Source organism: Culex pipiens, chromosome 3 (assembly GCF_016801865.2).
Source record: "Culex pipiens pallens isolate TS chromosome 3, TS_CPP_V2, whole genome shotgun sequence".
In the NCBI taxonomy this organism is placed as follows: domain Eukaryota; kingdom Metazoa; phylum Arthropoda; class Insecta; order Diptera; family Culicidae; genus Culex; species Culex pipiens.
Genome location: NC_068939.1, coordinates 24661932 through 24688604, shown reverse-complemented (window position 1 = coordinate 24688604; position 26673 = coordinate 24661932). Strand labels below are relative to the sequence as shown.

The 26673-nt window shown below is 35.8% G+C and overlaps 1 protein-coding gene across 1 annotated transcript; it reads right to left on the bottom strand.

Moving 5' to 3' along the window:
* Positions 1–7436: 7436 nt before the first annotated feature.
* On the bottom strand, positions 7437–19426 carry LOC120429258 (uncharacterized). Its single transcript, XM_039594473.2, has 3 exons — positions 18582–19426; positions 15485–15652; positions 7437–7911 (listed from the first exon to the last, which is right to left on the bottom strand). Exons 1-3 carry the CDS (start codon positions 18600–18602, stop codon positions 7777–7779), a joined length of 324 nt encoding a protein of 107 aa, XP_039450407.1. The 5' UTR covers positions 18603–19426; the 3' UTR covers positions 7437–7776.
* Positions 19427–26673: the final 7247 nt, after the last annotated feature.

The window sequence follows — 26673 nt, the reverse complement described above, 5'->3', positions numbered from 1 at the left end:
TTTGTAGGTTATATTGCAGTTTTTTTGCGTGAAAAATTACTAACTTTAACAATAACCATAGAAACCCAAAATATGACCATAAAACGATATTTTGTCACTTTGGCTCAATTATGAAGGCATATTCTGATTCTATTGGCAAAATTTGACGCAAAGGTGTGATTGCATGATAACAATTATACCAAAAAGTTGTCTCTTCCCATTTGCTTGCAAAATTCACACAATTCGGAAAACCCAATTCTTACTTAATCTTTTGGAAACTCGTTGGTTTATACTCACTTACCTCTGAAACCAAGCATCTCAAAATCATCGAAATTTTCATTCAATTTCAAAATTCAGAAGCCTATGAAATCGATTTTATCCACAACAAAAGCAAACATGTGATACCAAGAAGCAAAAGTCGCCTACAGTTAGACAAACGCTTCAACAATGGCACCAACGTTGCAGCACATCGGGGGCGAAGACGACGAAAAAGCAAAACCAACCGACTCCTTCGGGGGGAGGCGCTCCGGAAGCTGGGACATGAAAAGAAAATTGCGGAAAAATTGTCATTCCCTTCCTTTCGCTGCTACCGCGGGGCTGGGTGAATGACTAGGGCAGGGGACGGGGACGCTTCGACCGATAGAACAAAAGAAATTAAATTGCTTAAGTTATTATGCGAATGACGCGACCGTTTACGAGGTCCTGTGTTTGTGGTCGTGGTGGTTTTGAAATGTTTGCAACTCGGCAGAACACAAGGATGAGGGACAGGATATGCGCGATCTCTCTTTTCAACCCACAGAGAGAAGGGACGTACACAATGATAATGATGGTGATTATGATGTGGTTAAATTCAATATGATTAGCATACTTTAAGGGGTAAGCGAGTGGTGTAGAGCGCCATCTGTGGGGTTTTTTTTTGTTCGTCTCATTGTAGCCAAACGAGGACAGGAGAGCGATGCTTTTGGTGTTTGCTCTAGCGGGATATTTTAATGTTCCATAATTGGCGGATGAGAAGATTTCTTTTTTAAGAATTTTCAGCGAGTCGAGTCGCCACCGGAAGTAGTCAAAGGACTCCAAATGACAGGAAGCTCCGTTTACGGCCTAGTCGGTCTAAGCTCTGCATGATGCAGAAATAAGTAACAGTTGACAAAGTAACAAAGCGTTTTGTTGATTCCCAACTCAAGCGAATGCTGTAGCAGTCCTCCTTTGTTTCACCCAACCCAGCATTATAAAGCACTTTGACAAACAATTTACCTGATTCGGACAATTTGCCAAACTCAAAGATCTCCAACTGACGGGGGAGAGAGACACAGAGAAAAGGGCTGTAATTGCGGCAGGATCAAATTACTAGACGATTCTTGCGCTGGCACTGGCACCAATACGAAGGCCAGCCCGAGTTCATCAGCGTTTTCCAATTAGCATTTTATCATTATAATAAAAATAATGGAAAACCCAGCGGGGAGCAGCATCCTAAGGGTTTGGTGAGCAAGGATGCTACTGCTCTGTATTATCCTCATTTTCTGGAGCAGAGATAGACCATGTCAGTAGCAGCAGCAGCAGCAGGTCGTTGTTGTTAATGTTTGTCCTGAATTTATTTTTGATAAAAGCATGCGGGTTGGTTAACTCATTTACTCAGTTGCGAATAGAAATCAATTATGAATGGTTTTGTTACGTATTTTAAGTTTCAAAAAAGTAGGTTATGGCTCAAAATACACATATTGCATTACTTTTAATTTCATCATGATCTCAAAAAAAATAAATGTTAGTCGGAAGATTTGATACGAAAAAATAATCAACTAAATAAATAAATAACTTAAGATGGACATTATCAGTCAATCACAGATAGAGGTAGGCTTCAAAACAAAATTGAAACATTTCAACAACGCAATCGTATTTCCTTCGAAAATACCCTAAATGTATGCACTCAGCACCGCATTCACATCAGGTAGAAACTCACCTCAGTTTGATTGCCACTCCACAGGTAAGTCAGTGTTAGTGGATACTGGACAATATTAGGGTGGTCACAAGTTTCGTTGCGTAGCTTCCAAGCCAAAGATTTGAAGTATTTTTTTAATATTTTCCGTTCCACACTCCAAAATGTGCATTAAGGCATGAACTTCAGCCATTCTTATAATAATAAGTGTTATACAAATTCTTGTTGAATCATTAGTAAAATATTAACTCGTGATTTAAAAATGACTTAACATAAATTTAATTAATGTTATGTTTTGGAATGAAGTAATTTACAGATTATAAAAAGTATCATTTCTGGCTTCAAGAGTGGAGATGCTCAACCTCCGGCCCGAACCGGCTCCTTAAAATTGTCCAATGATAGGCCTTTAAGGTGAAGCCGTTGATCATTTTCGAAGAAATTTGATCATCACTATAAAATATTCTGTATTAAATTCAATTAAACGAATTTCAGCACCAAAATTAATCAGCATGTGCCGGTTGTTGCCATCTTGAAGCCACTGAAAGAATTTTTGATCTAAATCAATTGTGCTTCAAAATTTATATAATTTTGTGGCACAGTCATTGACGTCCTAGTTGGCAATCATTGATTAATGACGATTTCCATAACTTTACAAGGAATGGGATAATCGTTACCAAAAGGAATCAGCATGTGTAGGGCACTATTCTAAACAACTTGTTGAAGGAATTTTGTCAAAATATTGAAAGTGACGCAAAATTTATATCTTTGAACGAAAAATCATGACAATGATGGAAGTTTTCACGTTGTAGCAGTTCACGAAATAGTATATTTTTTCTATGGTTCCGAGGCTGAAATAATTAGACCCGTTTTTTTTGTTTGGTCGTTAGGCTGACCAACGCTGTGTTAGGGTGGTTAAAAAATGGCAATTTTTGTTGATTTTCACTAAAACCGCATTTTTCGAAATCATAACCCCGCGCTATTCCAACTGATTTTAGCTGTCTTAGAAGCAAATGAAAGGTTATAAGATAGGCTTTTCAGAAAAATAGTTTAAAAGTTCAAAAATCTAGATAAACGTTTGGAATGGTCGTATGAGAATTTTTAATGCTGTTTTAAAGGTCCTGGGACTAAAGAGCCTATGTCTGTAAATATATTTTTTATCGGATTCCACGGGAAATTTAACATACCATATAAAAAAAATGGTGAGATTGTGAATAAAGGATTCCGAGGTGAGACCATTCATAAACAATGCCTTGAGACAAATGAGGGGGAGGGGGAGAGGGGCATGGCGATTGTCCACGCTCCATACAAAAAAAAATGTATAAAAATTGTCCACGATGGGGGTGAGGAGGAGGTTTGAGATTTCCAAAAAAAAGATGTCCACATGGTTTGTGTAGGCTCTCGGTACAATTTTTTGAACACTGGGTTTTTCGGCGCGACTCGCGCAAAAACATAAAATTGACGAAAACGATAAAAACTGAGCGATGACCTATACTTTTTTGGGTACCGTCAACTGGGGTGACGTTGGGTCATACAAAAAAGCTGAATTTTGTAAGACCCAATCTCAGGGAAGGGGGGGGGGTCTAATCTAAATTTAACCCCTAGGGACCATCCATAAACCACGTGGACACCCTAGCGGGGAGGGGGGGGGGGTGAAATTTCCAAAAAAGTGTCCACGTGGTTTATGGCTGATCCCCATGACAGTACTCAATTTTTCGTTTCAAATTTTTTTTTGAAATTAAATATGTGTTTATTGAACTTTCTTATAATAATTACATTTCATTTACATTCTAAGTGGTATGGCTAAATGCTCTTCACCTTTGTTGTATTTTTCGTTTTATTATTACTGTTCACATTCATTAATTTTTTTCAAATTGTTTTACATTTTTGCATTTAATCGAATACATTTGGGTAAAAAAAAAGAAAAGAAAGAAAAAATCACTTTAACAACTAATCCTAACTTAAAACTAAAATAAAAATTCTTTGAATTATTCAAAATCATTAGAACGAGTAAACTATAAACTGTATTTTAAGATGAATGCTCCAAGCGTTCTTACTTGTTCCTGGCGAGTTTTGCACCCACGCAGTGTTGTTGTCATCTCGATGAAAATGTTCAGAAGCTCTTGTGGTGAAAGCAGGTCACTACTGCCTTCTTCCGTTAATGCTGGTTGGTTTTCCCTCGGTTGCTGCCTGATGCCAGGAGGTGTTGTGTTCTCTGCAACTTTTTGTCGCTGATTCAACGGCAATGGCTTCAGATTTAGAACCACTCGAACAGATCCCGCTCCAGGTGACGCCAAAGCAGGAAAATCCACGTCCGTGAAAGTTGGTGGTGTTTTGCGACGATTTGGTTGGTGCCCGTTTTGGGCAGCTCCGATTCTTGGTCGAATGGTCGCCGCCGCAATTGAAGCATTTCGCTTCGAAGTTGTCGTTGATTGTATCGCAAGCTTGAGTTTTGTGCTCACCTCCGCAGGTTGCACAACGACTCTTGATGAAACAATTTCTTCCACCATGTCCAAACTGCAAACAGTTCGAACACTGTGTCACGTCACGGTGCACTGGACGATAACGTTCCCAAGACACGATGATGTTGAAAATTGCTCGAACTGCTTTCAGCTCAGACGGCGTTGTCGATCCTTTCTCGAAATGAACCAGGTACAGTTGATCACGATATTTGATGTCCTTGTTGTGTCTCGTCATCTTGAAGACTCCGTTCAACTTAAGAGATTTGAGCTCTTCTTTCAACACATTCACATCCATGTCGTACAGGCCTCAGAGGACCTGTTTCATGGGGCGTTTACCTGGATCGTCATGGCTGTAGTATTCGATCTTTGTGTTGTTCAGGAAATCCCGAACGTAGTTGTAATCCTTTCTGCCAGGTAGCAGAATTTTGAGTCCATCAGCACACAAGCGAATGGAAGCTCGTAAAGCACCAGATTTGATAAATCCGGTCAGCCACTTTCGCACCGAGTCCGATGACGATGTTTTCACAAAAATGGGTGGCAACTTTTCTCGTCGTTCAAATTCTTCCTTCTCGCTCACGTCCACAGGGAGGGTAGCAAACTGGTTTCTAGACGAATTTTGAGCGTCCTTGCCCAAACTGCCTGGCTTTGCAGGTAGCGCTTCGGCATTCTTTAGCTTCTTCAAATCTGCCAATCCTGCTGGTGAGGACCGCCTCTTTTTCTTGCCCTGAGGCATTTTTGCACTTTTTAGCACTTTTTTTGGTGTGTGTGTGGGACGCACGTCTGACTCGCTGCTCTGTCAACCACAGATTCGATTTTCGTTTCAATGTTTTCCTAATTTCAATGAAACTTTGTAAACAGGTTAACATAGGCCTAATATAAGCCATTTTTGTGTATATGGAGCCAACTGTATTCGAAAATGACATTTGAGAAGGGCATAAGTTATTTAAATATGATGTTTTTGTTTTCAAATTAAAAATAACTGTGTCGCGAAGCCATTGCATCGTATCAAAAAGTGGTCAAAGACAAATTTGTAGGAAATTGGACGAGCTTTCTGAAAAATACACTGATAGAAAAATACATGCCACATCTATGAGATTTTTCGATTTTTAGTTTTAAAAGTCAAATAATAATGTGATGTCACGATTTTTTGAGGAAATAGCCTAAGAAGTTACAAAAAACTCACAAAAGTGCAAGATGGTCAGCCTCTTCTAAAAAAAATACAAAAATCATTAACCATAACTGTTTTTTAAGTTATGTAATCGTAAACATTTTCAAAAAAGTTAGTGGAAATCGGTTCTCTAGACAATTTTACATTTTTCCTTATTGACCATTGTCCGATGCCCAATGCTTGTTAAGATACAGCGGTTTTAAAAATAAAAATTTTGGAAATTAGCTTTATTGGTGGTTTTTGGCATTTTCTATATGACCAACATGATTTTTCAGTCTCGAAAAACTTTTCACTGGAAACCTCGACCAACTTCTCATAAGTTTGCCTTTTGTTTAATCAAAAACTCAATTTATTTGAAAAGATCATATAACATTGCAAATTCTTAAGATATTTTTCTTTCTTGCAAACTTAAGATAATTCATTGGGTTATTCTAGATTAATATTTTTCAGAATCAATTATTTGATCAAAAAATTACCCTAGAAAACAAAATTTCCACTTCGTAAAAAAAATATTCGCTCTACAGCATTGCCTTGGCGTTCTCGAATGCGAGATTCCTACTCGAAACTATGTGTCCGAAGGCTTGATTGTTGAGGCAATTGCAAACCTCTTTTTATACCTAAGCTTTCATCCAACCCGTAATTCGAACTGACCACCTTTGGATTGTGAGTTCAACTGCCTACCAGCGTTTTCACCGAGACAGAACCCAGAGAGACGACTCCTACACCTGGATTGGGCTAATGACCTAACCTTTTTAGGTTAGTCCGGGGTCAACATTTACTTCCCTGTCCCACCGCGACCGTCTGGGATCGAACCCAATCCGACTGGGTGAGAGTTGACCACGCTTACCCCTACACCACCAGTCCCGGCAATATTTTATTTTCATTATAATGTTTCTTAATGTTACTAACATGCTTGGAAAATAAACATTATTTTGTACTGATACTTCCCAAAAGTTATTTCTTTCTCAACAAAAATCAACCCGACCAAAAAAAGCCAAACCCCAAAGTATATCCCACTCCCGTCCCGTGATGGTGGGTGTCACCGACGACGACGACGGCGTTGGGTTTTTGTTTGCCACCCACAAGCCCCGAAGGGATGTGATTCGCCAGCCAGCACAAGCGTCCGCGTACAAAACGGGAAAGAAAAATAAAATCAGCTTTTAATGAAATTCTGCTTCGGTGTCGTGTTTTATATTGGAAAATTTTCCAAAGTTAATTTGACCTGCCTGAGCCGGGGGATGGGTGGTGGTGGGTGGGATTAGTGAGGGTGGGTGTGTCGAAGGGGTTGCCAAAGGGTTGAGTGTCGCATCGGTTGGTTAGGGGGTAACATCGAGGGAACAAGGTGAATACATTTTTTTTTATGTTTTTGTTAAGTATAAAGTTAACATACTGTTTCATGAATCTCAAAGAAAATTTTTGGAATCTTTTATTGTGTCAAACGTGCTTGTAACCCCTTACAACCCACAGTGCCATCTTCAACGCCTCAACGATGGCGGATTTGCCAGAGCCAGAAGTAAAAGCAACTGGCGAAAAAACCAGGAAAAACACTGGGCGGGAAAATGCCGGAATCGCACCGCGGCTGGAAGGTGGCACCGAACTGGGAAAGATAAATTTCATCAAGTTGAAACGGCAAATAGAGGGAAACCTCGGCCGACATCAAAAACGGAAAAGTGGTTGTAAAAACATTTAGACAATTTTATTTTATAGGAGAATAATTAATTTCATTCTCTGTTTGGATTGTGCGTTAGGTCGAAACCCAGCGGGATTGACTTTACGTGAAACGGTTTTAATGCGAATTTTATGAGTTTTGACTTGGGGAGGAAATTACCTTCATTAGATTAGGTTTTAGGTTTATGTAATATTATCATGTTTTGTGATTAAAAAACGATTATTTATTTTCATAATTTAACATCAAATTTATACTCAGCATAATTCTTATTCACTTTAAAACTATCTTACTCTTATTAGTTTTTCGTGAGCAAATGTTTTATTCAGAATCGATCTTTCTCAAAAGCAGTTTTCATCGAAACTACCGAGAAATGTCTCAATTCTTTAAAGTGACGTTAGCATCAGGTTTGTGCTTTCGACACTTTGTATTATTATAGCAGATGGAACCATCCAGGTACAATGCATACGACTCTATTCACTGGCACAACTCTTAACAATTTCCAATAAAAAATCACTTTTCACATTTCACAACCAAATTCAACTACATTATGTCCCTCGCTATCCCCAATTCAAGGCTGCAGAATGTTCAGTCCGTTGAGATGTCCCTCGTCCCGTTGCCGTTGGTGTTCCGCCCGTTCACGGTGCTTGCCGTCGATTCCCAGTCCGAGCCGCTCGATGGCCTTCTCGCCACGGTATCCGTGTTGCTAGTTCGTAAAAAGAAGAAGAAGAAAATTAATAATTAATTCAATCACGCGAAACCGTTAAACGCGGAAGAGATTCCAAAACGAAAAAGCGGTCCTATAATTAACCAATCATCGACGGGTCTATTTTGGGCCTATCGACAAGATCGGCAAGATGGAAAACCTGCCACAGGCGACCTTGTTTGGTGATCGGCCGAGTGACGCGATTCGGCATGATTCAGCGTAAAACTGGATGGTGCATAAAAACGACTCTTATAGCGTCGCGAGGCGACTTTTCGGCTGAATTGATCCGGCTCACACTGAACTTGAACTTGATCGTCAAAAATTGGAACCCCTGGTGATTGTCCACGATGCCGTTCAATCTGTGAAATTTCTGAGATTTACTTGCATTTTTGATCAGAGTTGAGCTAAACAAGAAAAGAAAAGGAATAGTTGTTTTCAAGTTTTATGTTATCAATTATATTTACAAACCAAAATATTTTGATTAAAATCAATATCATGCTTATGACATATTATTTTACTATCAAATCAACTACATATCACAAATTTAAAATGACTAAGTTCTAGAGTTAGAAAAAAATATTATTGTTTAAATGTGGTTTTTGCAAAAAAAAACGTGAGGAAGTATTTTTTCCAACAACTCCAACCCCCTTTTTTGCTAAAACATTACAGTTTACTTACCAACAAAACCATGATGGTCCCCAGAAATGGTTTTTTATCAAAACTTCGCTCACGAGCTAAATAAATATTATTCATTGAGCTATTTTAGAACACTGGGCCAAATATTAGCTAGTCATAAAAATTGAAGTTTGGGTTTGTGTTGGAAAAATCGGAAAAATGAATTTTTAAAAACATAAATTTTCATACGGTTTTGTCTGTTGGGTGCGCTGCTCCCATCCAAATAGTCCCAAAATTTTGGTCCTCATTTGAAATTTAAGAACTTTGTCGAACATACCAAAGACGTAAAACTCGATGTTCCATATTAGCAATTTAAAAAAATCAATTTTGTATGGCTGGGAATATCAATGGGTTTAATCTTAACCAATAATGCTCAAAACTGGCATAGATGCTTAAAATAAGCCAAAAATCTATTTTACACTTGTGGAGAAAGGGATCTTTATTTCTGGGCAATCCTACACGGAGAAAAAAAAGTTCCCAAAATCGTGAACAAGCGTTCATGAAAATGAGAACCACGAACAAAGTGTTCAAATTTCATGGTACGTTTTTCAAAATCGTACCATGGGATTTGAACACTTTGTTCGAAGTTCTCATTTTCATGAACGCTTGTTCACGATTTTTGGGAACTCTTTTTTCTCCGTGTACACAGTAAATACATGTGAAAATTTGGAAAGTGGAGCTGAAAATGTGGCATTACATCAGAAAATTGTAAATTTACACATTTTCAGTGGTACAATTTCACATTTTTTCTAATATAAAAGATGTACCAATTTCCAGATGTAATACAACCATGATTTTTTTTACTGTGTAGTCTTCATACCATTTTGGTAGCCATTCATACAAGAATGGTTTGTAAATAATTGAAAATAGGTATTTTTAGATGGAAATTTTCAAAAGATGAAATTCAAAAATCCATATTTTCTAAGTTTTGTTCACAGTAAAACACAGTTCTCAGTAAAAAATTGTGTAAATTCGGAAGGTGTAACATTGGAAGGTTGAATATTACCTATTTTACGATGTAATTTTTCCTCAGTTTAAACTGAAAAAGAGGCATGACATCTGAAAAATGATAAATTAACAAATTTTTAGATGTAAAATTACTTATTTTTTCTGACAGTCATGCCTCATATCATGCCTGGTTTTGCAGTACGGCCCAGTGCTTAACTGAAGCACAGAGCTTGTGGGTTTTTGGCTATATGGGAGACATTGGCTTTAATCGTATGAAAAAACATGCAAACATCAAAAAATTATAAAGTTTTGAAATCGGGATGATGTCAGTTATCCATTAAAATTATTATATTTCATGAAAATTTTCACAAAAATACGTATTTTTCCTGTATTTTGAAAATGCATTTTTTTTTCTCTAAAGAATCTAAAAATATATTGTTATTGGAATATGGGTATCAAATGATCAGGTTTTTTCATACATTTCGAATATAATAACAATTTTTTTAGAAATACTCCAAATTTTCACAAAACTACGTTTTTTCGAAAAAAAATACTCAAAATTTCAATTTTTACAATATGGGTATCAAACGATCGGGATTTTTTCATACATTTCGAATGTAATAACAAGATTTTAAGAAAATACTCTATTTTTTCACAAAACTACGCATTTTCGAATAAAATACTCAAAATTTCCGTTTTTACAATATGGATATCAAACGATCGGGATTTTTTCATTCATTTCGAATGTAATAACAATATTTTTTTGAAAATACTCAAAATTTTCACAATACTACGTATTTTTGTAAAACTTTTCAAAATTTCAGTTTTTACAATATGGGTATCAAATAATCAAATCATTTTTTTCAAAAATACGTAGTTTTGTGAAAATTTTGAGTATTTTCATTTTTTTAATAACTTTCGAAATGTATGAAAAAATCCCGATTGTTTGATACCCACATTGTAAAAACGGAATTTTTTAGTATTTTTTTCGAAAATACGTAGTTTTATGAAAATTTTGAGTATTTCCAAAAAATATTGTAATTACATTCGAAATATATGAAAAAATCCCGATCATTCGACACCCACATCGTAAAAACGGAAGTTTTGAGTATTTTTTTTAGAAAATACGTAGTTTTGTGAAAATTTGGAGTATTTTCAAAAAAAAATGTTATTACTTTCGAAATGTATGAAAAATCTTTTGATACCCATACTGTAAAAATTTAAATTTGGAGTTTTTTTTAAAAATGACGTAGTTTTTAAAATTTTTGAGTATTTTTTAAAAATTTGTTATTACATTACCCATATTGCAACAATAATATATTTTTTGTTTCTTTAGAGAAAAAATGCATTTTCGAAATACAGGAAAAATACGTATTTTTGTGAAAATTTTCATGAAATAATAATTCTAATGGATAGCTGACATCATCCCGATTTCAAAACACTATAATTTTTTGATGTTTGCATGATTTTTCGTACGATTAAAGGCAATGTCTCCCATATAGCCAAACTCCCACAAGCTCTGTGCCTCGGTTATGCACGCCTCGGTTTTGCATCCCCCATATGCGGTGCTAAACCGAGGCATGACTGTAAAACATGTACTCATTCCCAGCTGTTTTTTAACCATGATTTTTTATTGTGTTTTGTTGGACCAGAAAAATCATCTTTTGAGCAACCGAAAAAGATGGTTTATAAGTTCAACAGCCAAATTTTGTGTTTATTCCAAATCGAATTCGAAAAAAAACAATGTTATAAGTTGTGTTCGATTTTGAGAAATATAAAGCAGCAAAAAAATAATTTCAAGTCTTTAGGTTTCGGCACTCCTAAAGACTTGAAATTATTATCAGAAATTTAAAAAAAAAATAAAATCGTCTTAGAAATATTGAAGATTGATGTTATTGTTTCTGAGATACAGCTCCTAAAATATAAAGCAAAAATTAAATTTCAATTGTTCAGGTTTTGCTCAAACGGCACTTAATTTTTAAATGCCAATATCACAGAACTACTGGTCCGATTTTAAATGTCAAAAAATGAATCAGTCATGAAATATTCTGATTTTTTCGATTTTGTTTTTTGTTGGAGGTATTCAATTCATTACTACGCCCTTTTAAAATATTTGTCTTGAAAATTTCAGAATATTATTTTTTCGAAGAATTCAGAATATATGACGCCTGAAATACTTTTTGACACTGAAAATTTAGTTTATTTAGTTTTTTTGATATTGACAATGGGTAATTCTCCGCCAACTCACACAGCAGTTGCCCCGACCCCTCTTTGATTTGCGTGAAACTTTGTCCTAAGGGGTAACTTTTGTCCCTGATCACGAATCCGAGGTCCGTTTTTTGATATCTCGTGACGGAGGGGCGGTACGATCCCTTCCATTTTTGAACATGCGAAAAAAGAGGTGTTTTTCAATATTTTGCAGCCTGAAACGGTGATGAGATAGAAATTTGGTGTTCAAAAGACTTTTATGTAAAATTAGACACCCGATTTGATGGCGTACTCAGAATTCCGAATAAACGTATTTGGGTAATTCTCTACCAACTCACACGAAATCGGGAAAAGTTGCCCCGACCCCTCTTCGATTTGCGTGAAACTTTGTCCTAAAGGGTAACTTTTGTCCCTGATCACGAATCCGAGGTCCGTTTTTTGATATCTCGTGACGGAGGGGCGGTACGACCCCTTCCATTTTTGAACATGTGAAAAAAGAGGTGTTTTTCAATAATTTGCAGCCTGAAACGGTGATGAGATAGAAATTTGGTGTCAAAGGGACTTTTGTGTAAAATTAGACGCCCGATTTGATGGCGTACTCAGAATTCCGAATAAACGTATTTTTCATCGAAAAAAAACACTAAAAAAGTTTTAAAAATTCTCCCATTTTCCGTTACTCGACTGTAAAAAATTTTGGAACATGTCATTTTATGGGAAATTTAATGTACTTTTCGAATCTACATTGTCCCAGAAGGGTCATTTTTTCATTTAGAACAAAATTTTTCATTTTAAAATTTCGTGTTTTTTCTAACTTTGCAGGGTTATTTTTTAGAGTGTAACAATGTTCTACAAAGTTGTAGAGCAGACAATTACAAAAATTTTGATATATAGACATAAGGGGTTTGCTTATAAACATCACGAGTTATCGCGATTTTACGAAAACAAGTTTTGAAAAAGTTACTTTTTGCGTTTCTCTTTGTTTCGTCGTCCGTGTCTGTCGCGGGTGACCATGAATGGGCATGATCGATGACGACCAACTTTTTCAAAACTTTTTTTCTTAAAATCGCGCCAACTCGTGATGTTTATAAGCAAACCCCTTATGTATATATATCAAAATTTTTGTAATTGTCTGCTCTACAACTTTGTAGAACATTGTTACACTCTAAAAAATAACCCTGCAAAGTTAGAAAAAACACGAAATTTTAAAATGAAAAATTTTGTTCTAAATGAAAAAATGACCCTTCTGGGACAATGTAGATTCGAAAAGTACATTAAATTTCCCATAAAATGACATGTTCCAAAATTTTTTACAGTCGAGTAACGGAAAATGGGAGAATTTTTAAAACTTTTTTAGTGTTTTTTTCGATGAAAAATACGTTTTTTTGGAATTCTGAGTACGCCATCAAATCGGGCGTCTAATTTTACACAAAAGTCCCTTTGACACCAAATTTCTATCTCATCACCGTTTCAGGCTGCAAATTATTGAAAAACACCTCTTTTTTCACATGTTCAAAAATGGAAGGGGTCGTACCGCCCCTCCGTCACGAGATATCAAAAAACGGACCTCGGATTCGTGATCAGGGACAAAAGTTACCCTTTAGGACAAAGTTTCACGCAAATCGAAGAGGGGTCGGGGCAACTGCTGTGTGAGTTGGCGGAGAATTACCCATTTTTTATCGAAAAAAACACTAATAAAGTTTTAAAAATTCTCCCATTTTCCGTTACTCGACTGTAAAAAATTTTGGAACATGTCATTTTATGGGAAATTTAATGTACTTTTCGAATCTACATTGAACCAGAAGGGTCATTTTTTCATTTTGAACAAAATTTTTCATTTTAAAATTTCGTGTTTTTTCTAACTTTGCAGGGTTATTTTTTAGAGTGTAACAATGTTCTACAAAGTTGTAGAGCAGACAATTACAAAAATTTTGATATATAGACATAAAGGGTTTGCTTATAAACATCACGAGTTATCGCGATTTTACGAAAAAATGTTTTGAAAAAGTTACTTTTTTCGTTTCTCTTTGTTTCGTCGTCCGTGTCTGTCGCGGGTGACCATGAACGGCTATGATCTACGACGACCAACTTTTTCAAAACTTTTTTTTTGTAAAATCGCGATAACTCGTGATGTTTATAAGCAAACCCCTTATGATTATATATCAAAATTTTTGTTGTTGTCTGCTCTACAACTTTGTAGAACATTATTACACTCTAAAAAATAATGCTGCAAAGTTAGAAAAAACATGAAATTTTAAAATGAAAAATTTTGTTCTAAATGAAAAAATGACCCTTCTGGGTCAATGTAGATTCGAAAAGTACATTAAATTTCCCATAAAATGACATGTTCCAAAATTTGTTACAGTCGAGTAACGGAAAATGGGAGAATTTTTTAAACTTTTTTAGTGTTTTTTTCGATGAAAAATACGTTTATTCGGAATTCTGAGTACGCCATCAAATCGGGCGTCTAATTTTACACAAAAGTCCCTTTGACACCAAATTTCTATCTCATCACCGTTTCAGGCTGCAAATTGTTGAAAAACATCTCTTTTTTCGCATGTTCAAAAATGGAAGGGGTCGTACCGCCCCTCCGTCACGAGATATCAAAAAACGGACCTCGGATTCGTGTTCAGGGACAAAAGTTTCACGCAAATCGAAGAGGGGTCGGGGCAACTTTTCCCGATTTCGTGTGAGTTGGTAGAGAATTACCCCAATTGAAAATTTAATGCTGTTTGAATGATACATAAACATTTTTAATATTATCTTTTTTTAATATTTGATGGGCTGTTTATCAGTAACGAAAACACCAATCCTTACCAATTTCATCAATGATTTGGAAATTTTCTCAGCTCATGGGCACTTTTCAAAAAATCGAAAAGATTTTTTTCCCAAATCAAACTTTTAGTGGCAATTGCTCAAAATTATGCCCTTTTTAGAAAAAAAACAATGTTTGTTATTTTCTTTTCGATTGCAAATTCACACTAACATAAAAACATAAGCTTATTGGATCTTCAAAAAAAAACTTCACATATTTAAAAACAAAGATTTCAGGAATTCAACTTTACGAGATATTTCATTGTTATCATTTTCTTGAATTAGAACTTTTATTTAGAAGTTGGCTATATAATCTCTGCAGAGTGTTTTTCAAGAACAGCAAAACCCGTCAAACTGCCAATTCTAGACCTGACCACGAAGCAAACGTCCTTCAGCACAACTTACAACCTGCGCTTGACTTAGGGCCAATATTGTTCAAAATCTGTAAACAAAAGCGCAGCGCGTTTTTGTTCACATGGATATTAAGCTTAGGTAGCGCTTAAAGGAAATAAATTAATTTAAAATTCATGTTATCTGCTCCAATATTGTCGCTTGATTTTAATGTATTCGATGAAATTTTGTTAAACATTTATTGTAAATCTTCGTCATAAATACAAAATTAACAGCAAAAAATCTTATTCCTTCCAAGCGCTTCCGAAGTTTAAAGCCAAAACAGAAATAAAAACAACAAACTCTATGCGCATAAAATTGCTTGACTTAGTTTCACCAGACTTTCAATGTGAGCGTATTGTCTCGAGTGACGAATCCAAGGCATTTGGCACGCGTCAATAGAAACTAGGGCAGTTGACGCTAACTTTAACTTTACTAAGTTTAATCAATGAGATTTTATTTTGCTTTGTCAAATGGTTTTAGTTAAAAAAAATTAGCTGAAATATTAAAAAAAAAATCGTTAAGCCCCAACATCGCATACCTCGTAGTACATCTCGCGGCGCTTCTTGCTGACCTCCGGGTCGAAATCGAACTCTTCGGTTTTGTGAATCAACGGAATTCCGGCCACGTTATTTTGCAGCAGATCGGTGAACAACCGCACGACGGTGGCCTCAACGGGGATGTTGGAGAGCACCAGCACGGTGGCGAGCTGGAGGGAGGAGAAAAGATAGAAATCAATTATCAGCCATTCCACGTCAAACCGGCAAGGTACAAATTGATTGTGAGCAGATTTGGCCCATATTGAGTATGAGAGTAGCTTAGCCTACATAGTTGGACCCGTAATATGATATTTGGCAAATTGGTATGCCTTAGATTTAAATTTAGGTAAAGTCGAAGCATTTGATTTCGATTTTACTAATTTTACTGAACGCATTCTGAACACTTGCAACTTTGAAAAGAAACATAAATTTTTTTTTAATTTACAGGTCTCCCAGAAGATTTTTAAGTTTTCAAATATGGTTTTCATTAAACTGCTATAAATGGAGTAAGGGCTAAGGGCTTAGGGCAAAAGGTACAACATACGGCTGATTTGGTACTAGGAGTAAACAGTTTAAGAAATTATAATTTTAATTTTATTTGTCTACATTATCCAGGTTGCCTAATAAATCTGGCAATACCAGATTTTTGAGAAACAAATTGAAAAAAAATCTGTATTACTTCCAGGATAAGTAAAATGTCCCGATTTGAAAATTCAGGGCTAATCTCAAAAAATCAAACCATCCACATTAACGACCCCGGGTCTTTTGTGGTCTCTATTGCAAGTTTCTGCTCGAACCTAGGAGTCCGAAGGCTTGAATGGGGAGAGCACCCAAACCTCTTTCTACTCGAAGGAACCTTCCACCCCAGTGTTTGAACTGACGACCTTCGGATTGCGAGTCCAACCTCCGCCAGCGATTCCACCGGAGTAGGCTTGGTTTGGTGTATTGTTCGTACTTATGGCATGGAGAGAACTCCTAACCTGGAATGACTTAACGGCCTAACAACCAAGGCCGGGACCGACATTTTACTTCCTCATCCGATGGAAGGTTGCAGCTGATGGGAATCGAACCCAGAATCATCCGCTTACAAAGCGGACAGCGTAACCATTCGGCCACGCACTGCCACATAGATTAGGGCTAATCTATGACACTGAAAAAAAACTCATATATGAAAAAAAAATTTAGGGAGCTGTTCGATCAATAAAGTCGAAAAATAAAATAGTATGAAATATTCTCAGCATTTCGAACATATTTTTTCAGGCGTGATTTTCATTTATAAAGTATTTTTTAATTGCAAAAAATGAGCATTTTCGATAAACTTCACCTTTAAATGCTTATAACAACAGTGCAATTAATTTTAAATTTAAAAAATAAAAAAATATGTTTGACATTTGATTTCACTATTTGTCCCAAAAATATTTTTTTTGCTTGAATTTTTATAAATATCCCGTACCAGATAATGATTTTCCGAAGAGACCAAATCAATCAGAAAACCCCTTCTAAGCAACGGATTTTCGAAAATTCATACGCCTATTTTTGATGACCACCTCATTAAATTGTTTGGATATTTGTATGGAAAACCTAGTTATGCAAAAAATTACAAAAGAATTTTAAAATATTTCAAAGTAGTACTTATTATTTTATGTTTTCAAATTGCCTTGGGAAAGTTGAATATTTCTAAAATTATTGTCTTACTACCACAATAATTGCAATCACACATATGAAGGGTGTAAGTTTTTGAGGCAATATTTTTTTGACGCAAAAACGGTCTAAATACGATCACACAATTTTCAAAATAATAAGAAACTAAAAAAGTGACTGACTTTGCTCAGAAATGAAAAAAATCCTTTGTAATCAGTTTCAAACATATTTGAAAGATTTTTCGGTAAAATTATCAAGGTTTGATAAGAATGAAATATTTTGCAGAGTGATTTTCAGTGTTTTTTAGACAAAACAACTTGTGGCTTAACAGATCATTCGAGCTTATAAAAAATATGAATCTGTTCAGTTGATTTGCAATTATTTGTTTTTAAAATATCTATTTATCAACGTTTCTTTAAAAACAAACTTTTTACGGTATTGTACATTATTGATTATCAACAAAAGAAAATTCATTTTTAATTGTTTTCAGTTAATAAATTCTTTTTTTTTCTTCAAAATTTTGAAAAAAAACTTTGAAGATAAAATGCATCGTCGTGACAACTTTTTGAGGTGCGACATAAACTTTGAAAAATATTTTCTACGGCCTTAGCCTAATTGACTAATACTGTTTAGTTTCAATGAAAGCAGGCTCTTTAAAACAATATGAATCAAATAACGGTGACAAACAATTAGTAGTTTCAAAAATAACATAATTTAAACCGCTTATGCAGGCTTAATTCAATAATGATTTTCTATTTCCATATGATTTGTTTTAATCAATACGCAACCGGTTTGTTAATGCTATTCAAAACCACTTTTGATTGTTGCTGATGTTGTTTCATTTAAGTGACTTTGATCAAAATTTGGTGATTCGTCTTAGATTATCTGCCAACTTATGATGAACGTTAACTGGAGCTCAGTTGTTACTTCATAACAATGATTTTTCACATCTAAATTTTCAAAAATCACTTATTTTCTGTCATTTTGCAATGGGCAATACATTGTTGAGTATTCTTAAAAAATTATGTGGCACAAAAAACATTTTAAATACAGAAATTATTTTTCTGTTTGACTTTTTAGCCACTACGCAGAAAAAAAATCCTGATGTTGACCTTAGAATGTGGGCAGATTATGAAACAAAAAAATGGTAACTATTCCTCGAAATAAGTGCAAATTTCCAGCAATTTATGTGTAATTTAAGTTTTTTCACCTAAATTGAGGTTAAATTGCATCGAAAAGGAGAAATTAATCACTAAACTTTTTATAAATTGTTTATTGTATGTCAAATTTCAAAGGTAATTTATAACATTCCTTATTGTTGATCTGATCTAAGGCTTTTCTTAACTTGTACTTTAACTATAATTTTTTTTCAGGCATGTACTATGTTAAATTTTTGCTTGTTTCATACAATAACAAAAATTTACTTATTTCATACTATGGATAGTAATTGGTACTCACTAATATCACAAACTTATTCATATTTTTTCCTATGTTTTCCCACTCAGAACCAAACTGGCTCACTGCAAGATCACTGGCACACTTTGACTTGCTCAGCAAAGCAAGAGTCAACAACACACATCGACGACAAACCCGATACACGACTTGGACGACCGTTTCGGTAGAACTTAACCGCTCAACTAACTCTCAATTTCAATTTCAACACTCGATCAAGCACCGCACTCAGCTTCAACTCAGAAGTTACAGCAGTTTCTGCAACCAAGCCACAAAACACGATTCTCGGCCTCGGCGCCAACTTTTGCAAACCCAGCAAGGGATCGTCCACAGTCGCTGCAACGATGCACTTGTACTACTAGACGTTTGTGTCACGTACTAGCGTCGTTACAACTCGGTGCCTTGTCCGCACAAACAGTCTGGTAGCCTCGGGTTTCGATGAGATAACTCTGCTGCACAAACTGCGCACACCGCCTAGGAAGGTATTTTCCCTTTCGCGCCAATGCAGCTGTTATTGTTCGATGCAACTCGGCGAAGAATCTCGCGTGGTCTTGGTCGGCGTAACCGCGTTGAAGGCCGGGCCTGTCTCTTCTTTGCGGACTCACGCACGCCTTAAAGTTAAGCCAACAGGCGAACCACTTCCTGAATAATCACTGCTGCGACTGCGACGCTGATTACGACCAAAACTGCCGACTTTTGGAACCAAGACTTGTTGTGGTGTGTTTCTTCGAGCGCGGTTCGCGGACTTGTAACGAGTTGGGGAGCGATTTGGAGTTGTTTAAAGGCACATCAAGTGCGGCTTAACGGCAGCGTAACACACTAGCTGTAGCTAGAGCTGACTGACTTACATACAACAACGACTGCGTTAGAGCACGTTCTTCAGGCAAGTTCGCGCACCGGTTGATGGCTCTTCTCGGATGTCCGAAACGCGACGCGTCAGAGATTCGCTCTCGGATGAACTATACAGGGGAGAGATTTGACGGTGGCTCTAAAAAAAAGAATCTCAACTTCATCTGCGGCGAAGATCGAGGAAGAGATCTCGCCACGCAGCGTGGAGCGGCAAGGCCTAACGGTCGCCGGTTTGTTTGGCGTTGGGGAAAGGAGTTGGAATCGACGTTAAAAATATGATTTAACTTTTGCATTATGCGTTTTATCGTCCAGGAACATTAATTTTCGATTATATCAAATGTTGAGATTATCCAAATAATCAAATCATGGAAAAATATTTTTTCGTATTTTTTTCATTTTCTAACTTTTAACATCAAATTCGAGTTCTGCGACCCCATTAGTAAAATTTGAACAGTTTTGCTTATGAATTAAAAAAATGCATTTTTTCAATATTTCATCACCGCCGTTTTGACCGCCATCTTGGATTCAAAATTTCTAAATCTTTTTACAGTAGTTCAGGGGGCTCAACCATAAAGAATAAGACAACGATTTTTTTTTTGTTATTCGAATCTCCGCAAAAAAAAGAGAGAGAAATAGAGGGTTATTCTCGTGAGACTTAGGAAACATCAATTTTCCTGTTTTCAAATCTTTGCATGGCAATATCTCAGCAACTTTTTTTTTTGTGGGATTTAAGACTACTGCGACCATTTAGTTGATCTATTGTACACCCAACTGGCAGTCGCATGATTGTGATGCATGGCGGCATGAAAGTATATCAGAATCTGCATGAAATCTGTCCTCATGCATTTTTTGCGATATAGGAGTATGACATTTTTGCCCGTTACCGACAATTATCGACATTACCGACGGCTTTTTGGTTGTATTTTACAAAAAAAAAACACTTAGCAGAACGAGGATTGAACCACCAACTTCTTGGTTATTGATCCGACACGCTATCACCGCGCCATGGACGATTGGTAAAAAGTGAGTGAAAGAGCACTAACATATGCTTCTCTTTGGAGTGTTGCTCGGGGACGGGCCAGCATTATATGTGTTGGTGAGAACTGCAGATCGTTGAAATTTTTACACGCGGACAAAAATGTTCTACGGGCTTGCTGCAAAAAATGTTATAAAATGTGACATTTTCTGCAGCAAATCCAATGTTGCAGGTTATGAGATATATTTTTCCTTTGGGTGTAGTGTACCCCTAATTACTGTCGCATATTTTTAGGATGACAAGTCACCATTTAGGGTGACCGCCACTGACTGAGGATGCGATATACCCCAGTTTGGCATTGCTTCAAGAATTAAGTCAACAACCGAAGTAGGATTTTCTGAATAAATTTCTGAGGGAGTTAAAATCCCTTTATTGAAAAATTTAATTCTTTTTGTAATCAGTGCATCACACTCACACAGTAAATGACTTGAAGTTTCCACTTCACAGTCACAGAGCCTACAGATATCAGTTTGATTTCGCGTTAGCTTTTTCAAGTGATACCGTGATGGGCAATGTCCTGTAATTAATCCAATGTATATGTTTAGTGACCGTTTATTCAGACCAAGTATTCGCGACGTTTTCTGTTTGCTAGGGGAGATAAACAACTTGGATTGCTTTGCAGAATGCGAGGCAATCCAATTCTGTTGTATCATGGAATTTTCCCATTTTGTAATTTCCATTTTCAGAACGCATTTCGACACTCCACAGAATGGCTCCGGACCAGCAAAAAGGTCATCTGAGCCTTTCCTGGCAAGCAAATCGGCCTTTTCATTCCCTTCAACCCCGCATCTCAGCAACTAAGGTTCGTATCAACAAAGTTCAAAAAAGCAAAATATAGAGAATTTTCTCAGCTTTTCAAAAATACTTTTTTCAAGAATGGGCAAACATGGGCACTTATTTAAAAAAAACTGCGACTATTTTTAAAATGGTACCCAAAAACTGTATATGACTTGAAAACATAGCAATTCATCAAAATTTCACTCAAGTAATTTTTGCTTGCAAATTCAATTTTATATCAGAAAATGAAGTTGAAAATTTTTTCGACTAATATTTCGATTTTTTGAAAAAATCAGTATTGATTCAAAAAATTTTAACTCGGTCATAGAGTTATTGCCCGTTCTGGAAATTTCTGAAAAGTTGGCATTTGATGTCCCTTAAACATATAAGAAAATAAAAAAAATAAAAATAGTTTTTCTTGCAAAACAAGTTTTAGAAACAAAAAGTGAAATTAAAAATCACCAAAAAAAAATTACCGTGTACATTTTTTTCAGTGTGGCCTTATTCATACCTACAACTTTGCCGAAGACATCAAATCGATCAAAAAATTCCTTATAAAGATGAAGATTTTAGAATTTTCATACATCATTTTTGTATGGACAGCTGTAAAATTTGTATGGAAAATTATATGGACAAACGAATGATGCAAAATGGCTTCTTTGGGCATAACGAAGGCACCACAAAACTTTTAGCCGGATTAAAAAATACATAAATTGAAATAAAAAAAAAGTTATAAGTAAACTTTATATTCAATCCAAATTATTTTTTAACGAGCTGAATTGCCTATTTGGAGCTGGGACTCCGAATTTATGAAGATTTATTAACAAATTACTTGATTTATGTTAATACTTTGAAAGGTGCACATACTATTTTTGCACGTTTCTTTTATTTTTTAAATAATATTTGTTATAGAACATTTTATAGAAATCATCTTTTCATGATCTTTTTGTAGCAACATGTTTGGCATGAGTTTTTGAACAAAACGTAGTACTAGGTTTTGGTTGAACTTTAAATTGTTTGCATGTTGCATCACAAAATGTGCACAGTGCCCAAGGGGTGTAAATATTTTTTTAGCATATTGTATATCCTTGGCATTGCTGCGCCATTTTGAACATCGTAATTTTCCGGAAACGTCAGAAGAATAATCAAACGTTTTAGCTTAATTTTCAAATGAATTTAATTAAAACCAAAAAAAACTCAGTTTATGATATCATGTTGTATCGATCTAGCATTTTATCTTGATTTTCAAATGCAAATTGAATTAAAACTAAAACCAATTTCCTTGAATTCATGTTGTATCCATCCAAAAGTGATTGCTTGAATAGAATGTAACTTTATAGTCTATGAAAAAACTTTGAACATATAGATTTTTTAAAATATCAGAAAATTGTCTACAAATTTGAAATTGAATTTAGTTGAAAATACATTAAAAATGTTAAAGCGGATCAGTAGTGCGGTGCCTGTGTGGACGCGCAGTCCTGTTTTTTCGTGTTATTTTCCGTCTCTTTTGTGTCGCTGTTCGAGTGCATGGGGTGATTGGCTATTATAATTAAATAATGGCATCAGTGGTGTGGTGCTTTTCGGGACGCGCAGTTCTGTTTTTTTACCTTTTTTTTTCATTGTTTTTTTTACCACTCGCGTTCGTTGGCCGCTGAGTTTTTTTGTGTTGTTCTCTATTTATATATATTTTTTAAAAACGTACCTATTATTTTTGAGACTAGCAAGTCGTATTGCTGGATTAAGCCCTTTCTATATCATTTCAATAATCATTTCAATAAATGAAGCCCTTCCTACATCACCGTTGATCGGAAGGCACGCCGACGGAGAATTTCTGGAGAATCGCGGTCGAATTAATACTATATTTAAATCCCTAGATAGCTATCTTTTCGCAGCCGGCTGCCTAAGATTTTTAAAATTTCAACCGATAAACAAATTGCTTATGGTCGCATCACCTACCACAGTGAATCCTGACCTCATACCCATCTTACTAACCCCTCAAAACTCATGTGATACTTTGTCGGAGACGCAGTCGATTTGGCGGTCCCATCACTCAAGTATCGGACTAACATTCCCATCCACTTCCCCGTGTCTTACCTCTGGTCGTGGCCGGCGTCGGTATTGATCAGCATGATAGGGACCTTTGAAAATTGCGAAGGGGTGATGATTGGTTCCTACTTTCCATCTGTGGTCCACGGAGCAATGTTTGGGGGTCCTGGTCAATAACGAAGTAGCAGCTACGGGTAGACACCAATGCTATGCTATGCTAAATACATTAAAAATGTTAAAGCAATATTTATGATTATTTTTAAACATTTAAAGTTACAACACGCTTTGAAATGTTTTTTTTTTTTACTTTTGGAAGATTTTTATTTAATTATTTCAAAATACCTCAAATACCAAATGTATCTGAAATTTTGAAATAAAAATGTATACTTAGGCCTGTTAAATATTAAAAAAAAAAACAGTTTAAAATCACTCAGTTTTCGTCATAACAAAACCCTCTCAGAAATTGGTCTTCAGATTTGAGTGAATTTCACTTAGAATTGATTGAATATCACTCAGTTTTAAAATAGTTAAATAAAAAAAAACATTAGAAAAATTTACATGGTGTTTTAAAGGAAAATTAGTACTTTCTACAAATTTGGTTTAATTACGAGTTATTATTACAAATCAAAAGACTGGACTCATTCCCACTGCTAAGTGAATAGCACTTAAATATAATAATAAAAAAAACATATTTTGGCCAAACCTGCCACCCCTTTGCTAGCCCACATTTGGTTAGGTTCTCTCAGCGCTCACCAAGCATTTGGATACCTGCTGAGAGGAGAAAAAAAAACAAAAACAACCGAAAACAAGTTGTTTCCAGCCAGGAAGACCTACTTATACCAATGAATTCCACGTGTGCTGTATATGTGTTGAGATTCATAAGGTTTAAAATGGACTAAATTTGAGGGCAAGTGAAAGGTTTATTTTTTGAATTCAGACTTCTCGTCTCTTTGGATTTCCCAGAAGACTTTCGAAAAAAGTGTCCTGATTCTGAAAAAATACTTAAAATTAATAAAACAAAGCATCAGCTGCATATATCTCTTCGCCAACACAACCTTCATTTTAATTTTGAATACCTACTAAATTCAAAAACCTGCGAAAAGTGAAACCAAAGTGCTATGTTTTCAAAGTCAAGCAAATAAAAGTTGTCGTTCAATCATCTAAAGCTTGTATAAATCTTGTAAAATTAACCAAGGTGGCATCTCAATCACTAAAACCAAAGATCTGAAAGCAACAGAATGAAAAACGTTGGCATCATGATCTGCAAACACAATGGCAATTGCAGTACTTTAAAAAAATTGATATACAGTCGACTCTCTGGTTGTCAATATCCAAGGGACCGTCGAGGAAGAGAATCATCAGTTTACAGAACGATGCAAAATGAAGACTCGATTGAAATTTTTTTTTCTCGATACCCAGCTATGGGAGAGAATCATGGCAACGTCCACCAAACAAAAACAAACTAATGTCAAACACCCTTCAAAGCTTCGTTTCGTCAAGAAAAATGTCTATGCAAGCCATGAGAAAGTGAATTTATTGACAACCGGAAGAGATTTTTAAAGCAAACAGAATCCAAGGGACCGTCGAGGAAGAGATCCTTCAAGCAAGGGAAAATATCGAGGAATGAAGATAATTGAAGTATGCAGATTGAAGGGACTGAAGAATTCATCGATTGATGGAGAATTATTGATATCGAGAAGATCGACAGCCAGAGAGTCGACTGTACTTTTTTATTTGAATTTTACGTTTTTTTATTAAAACTAAATAAATTTAAAAAATAAATTTCGATGGTTTTTTATTTGTTTTTCCTTTCTTGGCTAAATCCACTGTAAGAATATGCTATTTACATCGAAATGAATTAAATTGCGGATCATACTTTAAGGAACTTCAACAATCGAATCGAATAATTCAACAACAAAATGAAAATGGAACGAGATACAACCACTACAACAATTTCGCTTAAGCGAAGGAAGAGCTCAGCTGAGCGTATCACCGCAATGAATGCGAAATTGCCTGACCTAGAGCTAGCTTTTCAATCTTCTATTAATTATATAGACGTCATAAACTAGTGGCTAGTGGAGATATCGCACATATGACTCCATTGAAAGCAAAAGTTACAATTTGAAAAAAGAAATAAAAAAAACTATTGTTTTCAATTCTTAAAAAAATGTTAGTAAGTTCAAATTTGACTACCAAACGCGATTCACTTAGCAACTAAATCAACCCCAAATTTACTCCATAAATAATCGAGAAGGTCAAGGAAGCCAGCAGAGCTATCCGTGACATTGTTGGAGCTGTTAATTAACATCCGTGTTTACTTCCAAAGTACACCCCGTCAGCCAGCACTATACTTCGCCGAGGTTTGCTTCAATCCGGTTTTTTTTTGGTGAAGTCAACTTTTGAAGAGAATGGAATTTACACTATTACAACCTTAGCCCACATTCGAGGCAAAATGCCGGTTTGCAAAAAAGGACAGACTTCTGTTAAATACATACCGGTTCCGAAACTTCCGAAAACACGGAAAAATATGACGTCGGAAAGCTCTGGAAGATGGTTGCAGAGGCGAAAAACAGACACAATAATTGACTTCCCCCCAGCTGCAAATAACCGAAGAGAATCGTGCAATTTCGGTGATGTGAATCCGGACCGGTTTACTTAAAGTTTTAACGGTGGCGTACGTGACTGGTCGAGCTTTTTTATGCTTTTTTGGATAATTGTGAGAACCGTTCGGCTCAAGTGGTTATTTTCAATTAATCTGTTTGCTATAGTCGAAGAGTTACCGCAAATGAGCCATTTTTCCAGAAACAATTGAAATTTTACTGGATTAAATCATGATAATTTAAGATTTGCAATATTTCTTCAATATCAAAGTATCACGAACAAAACATCAAAACCAAATGGAAATTATGATCATGTCCCACCCCTCAAAATCTCCACTTTCATTGCAATGACCTTAAACTTGACCGCCTCCACGAATTCTGCAGTTCAACTTTTTCGCATACAAAAAAATACACTTTCATACGAGCCTCAATTAAATTTTGCCCAGGTTCGTCACTTGTTCACGCACCAAGGTCTCCACCGGAAATTATGGTAAATAAAACAAAACACACAGCGCAAGAACGCTTTAGCTTACCCTTTAGGTACGTACATAATGGCAGGTAAATCAAGCACCTAGTGGCTACAAGCCGATATGTGGTGGTATTAAGCACTAAATTGTGCAATTGTACTATACTCACAACACGCAAATAGTGTAAACACACACGGAGAAGTTGCGTACTTGCAAAAGCGCACGTAGTCGACAAAGCAAGCATATGCAGAGTTACTTAAAAATAAATTATAGCAAAACCACTATAAAAAATAGCTATAAATTATGTTCCATAAAACAGGGCT

Coding starts and splice junctions, on each gene's coding strand:
- LOC120429258 (XM_039594473.2), bottom strand. CDS start 18,602: ATGAATAAGTTTGTGATATTA. Junction 15,653..18,581: donor TGAATAAGTTTGTGATATTA/GTGAGTACCAAT, acceptor TCCTCCCTCCAG/CTCGCCACCGTGCTGGTGCT. Junction 7,912..15,484: donor GCCGCGAGATGTACTACGAG/GTATGCGATGTT, acceptor TTTACGAACTAG/CAACACGGATACCGTGGCGA.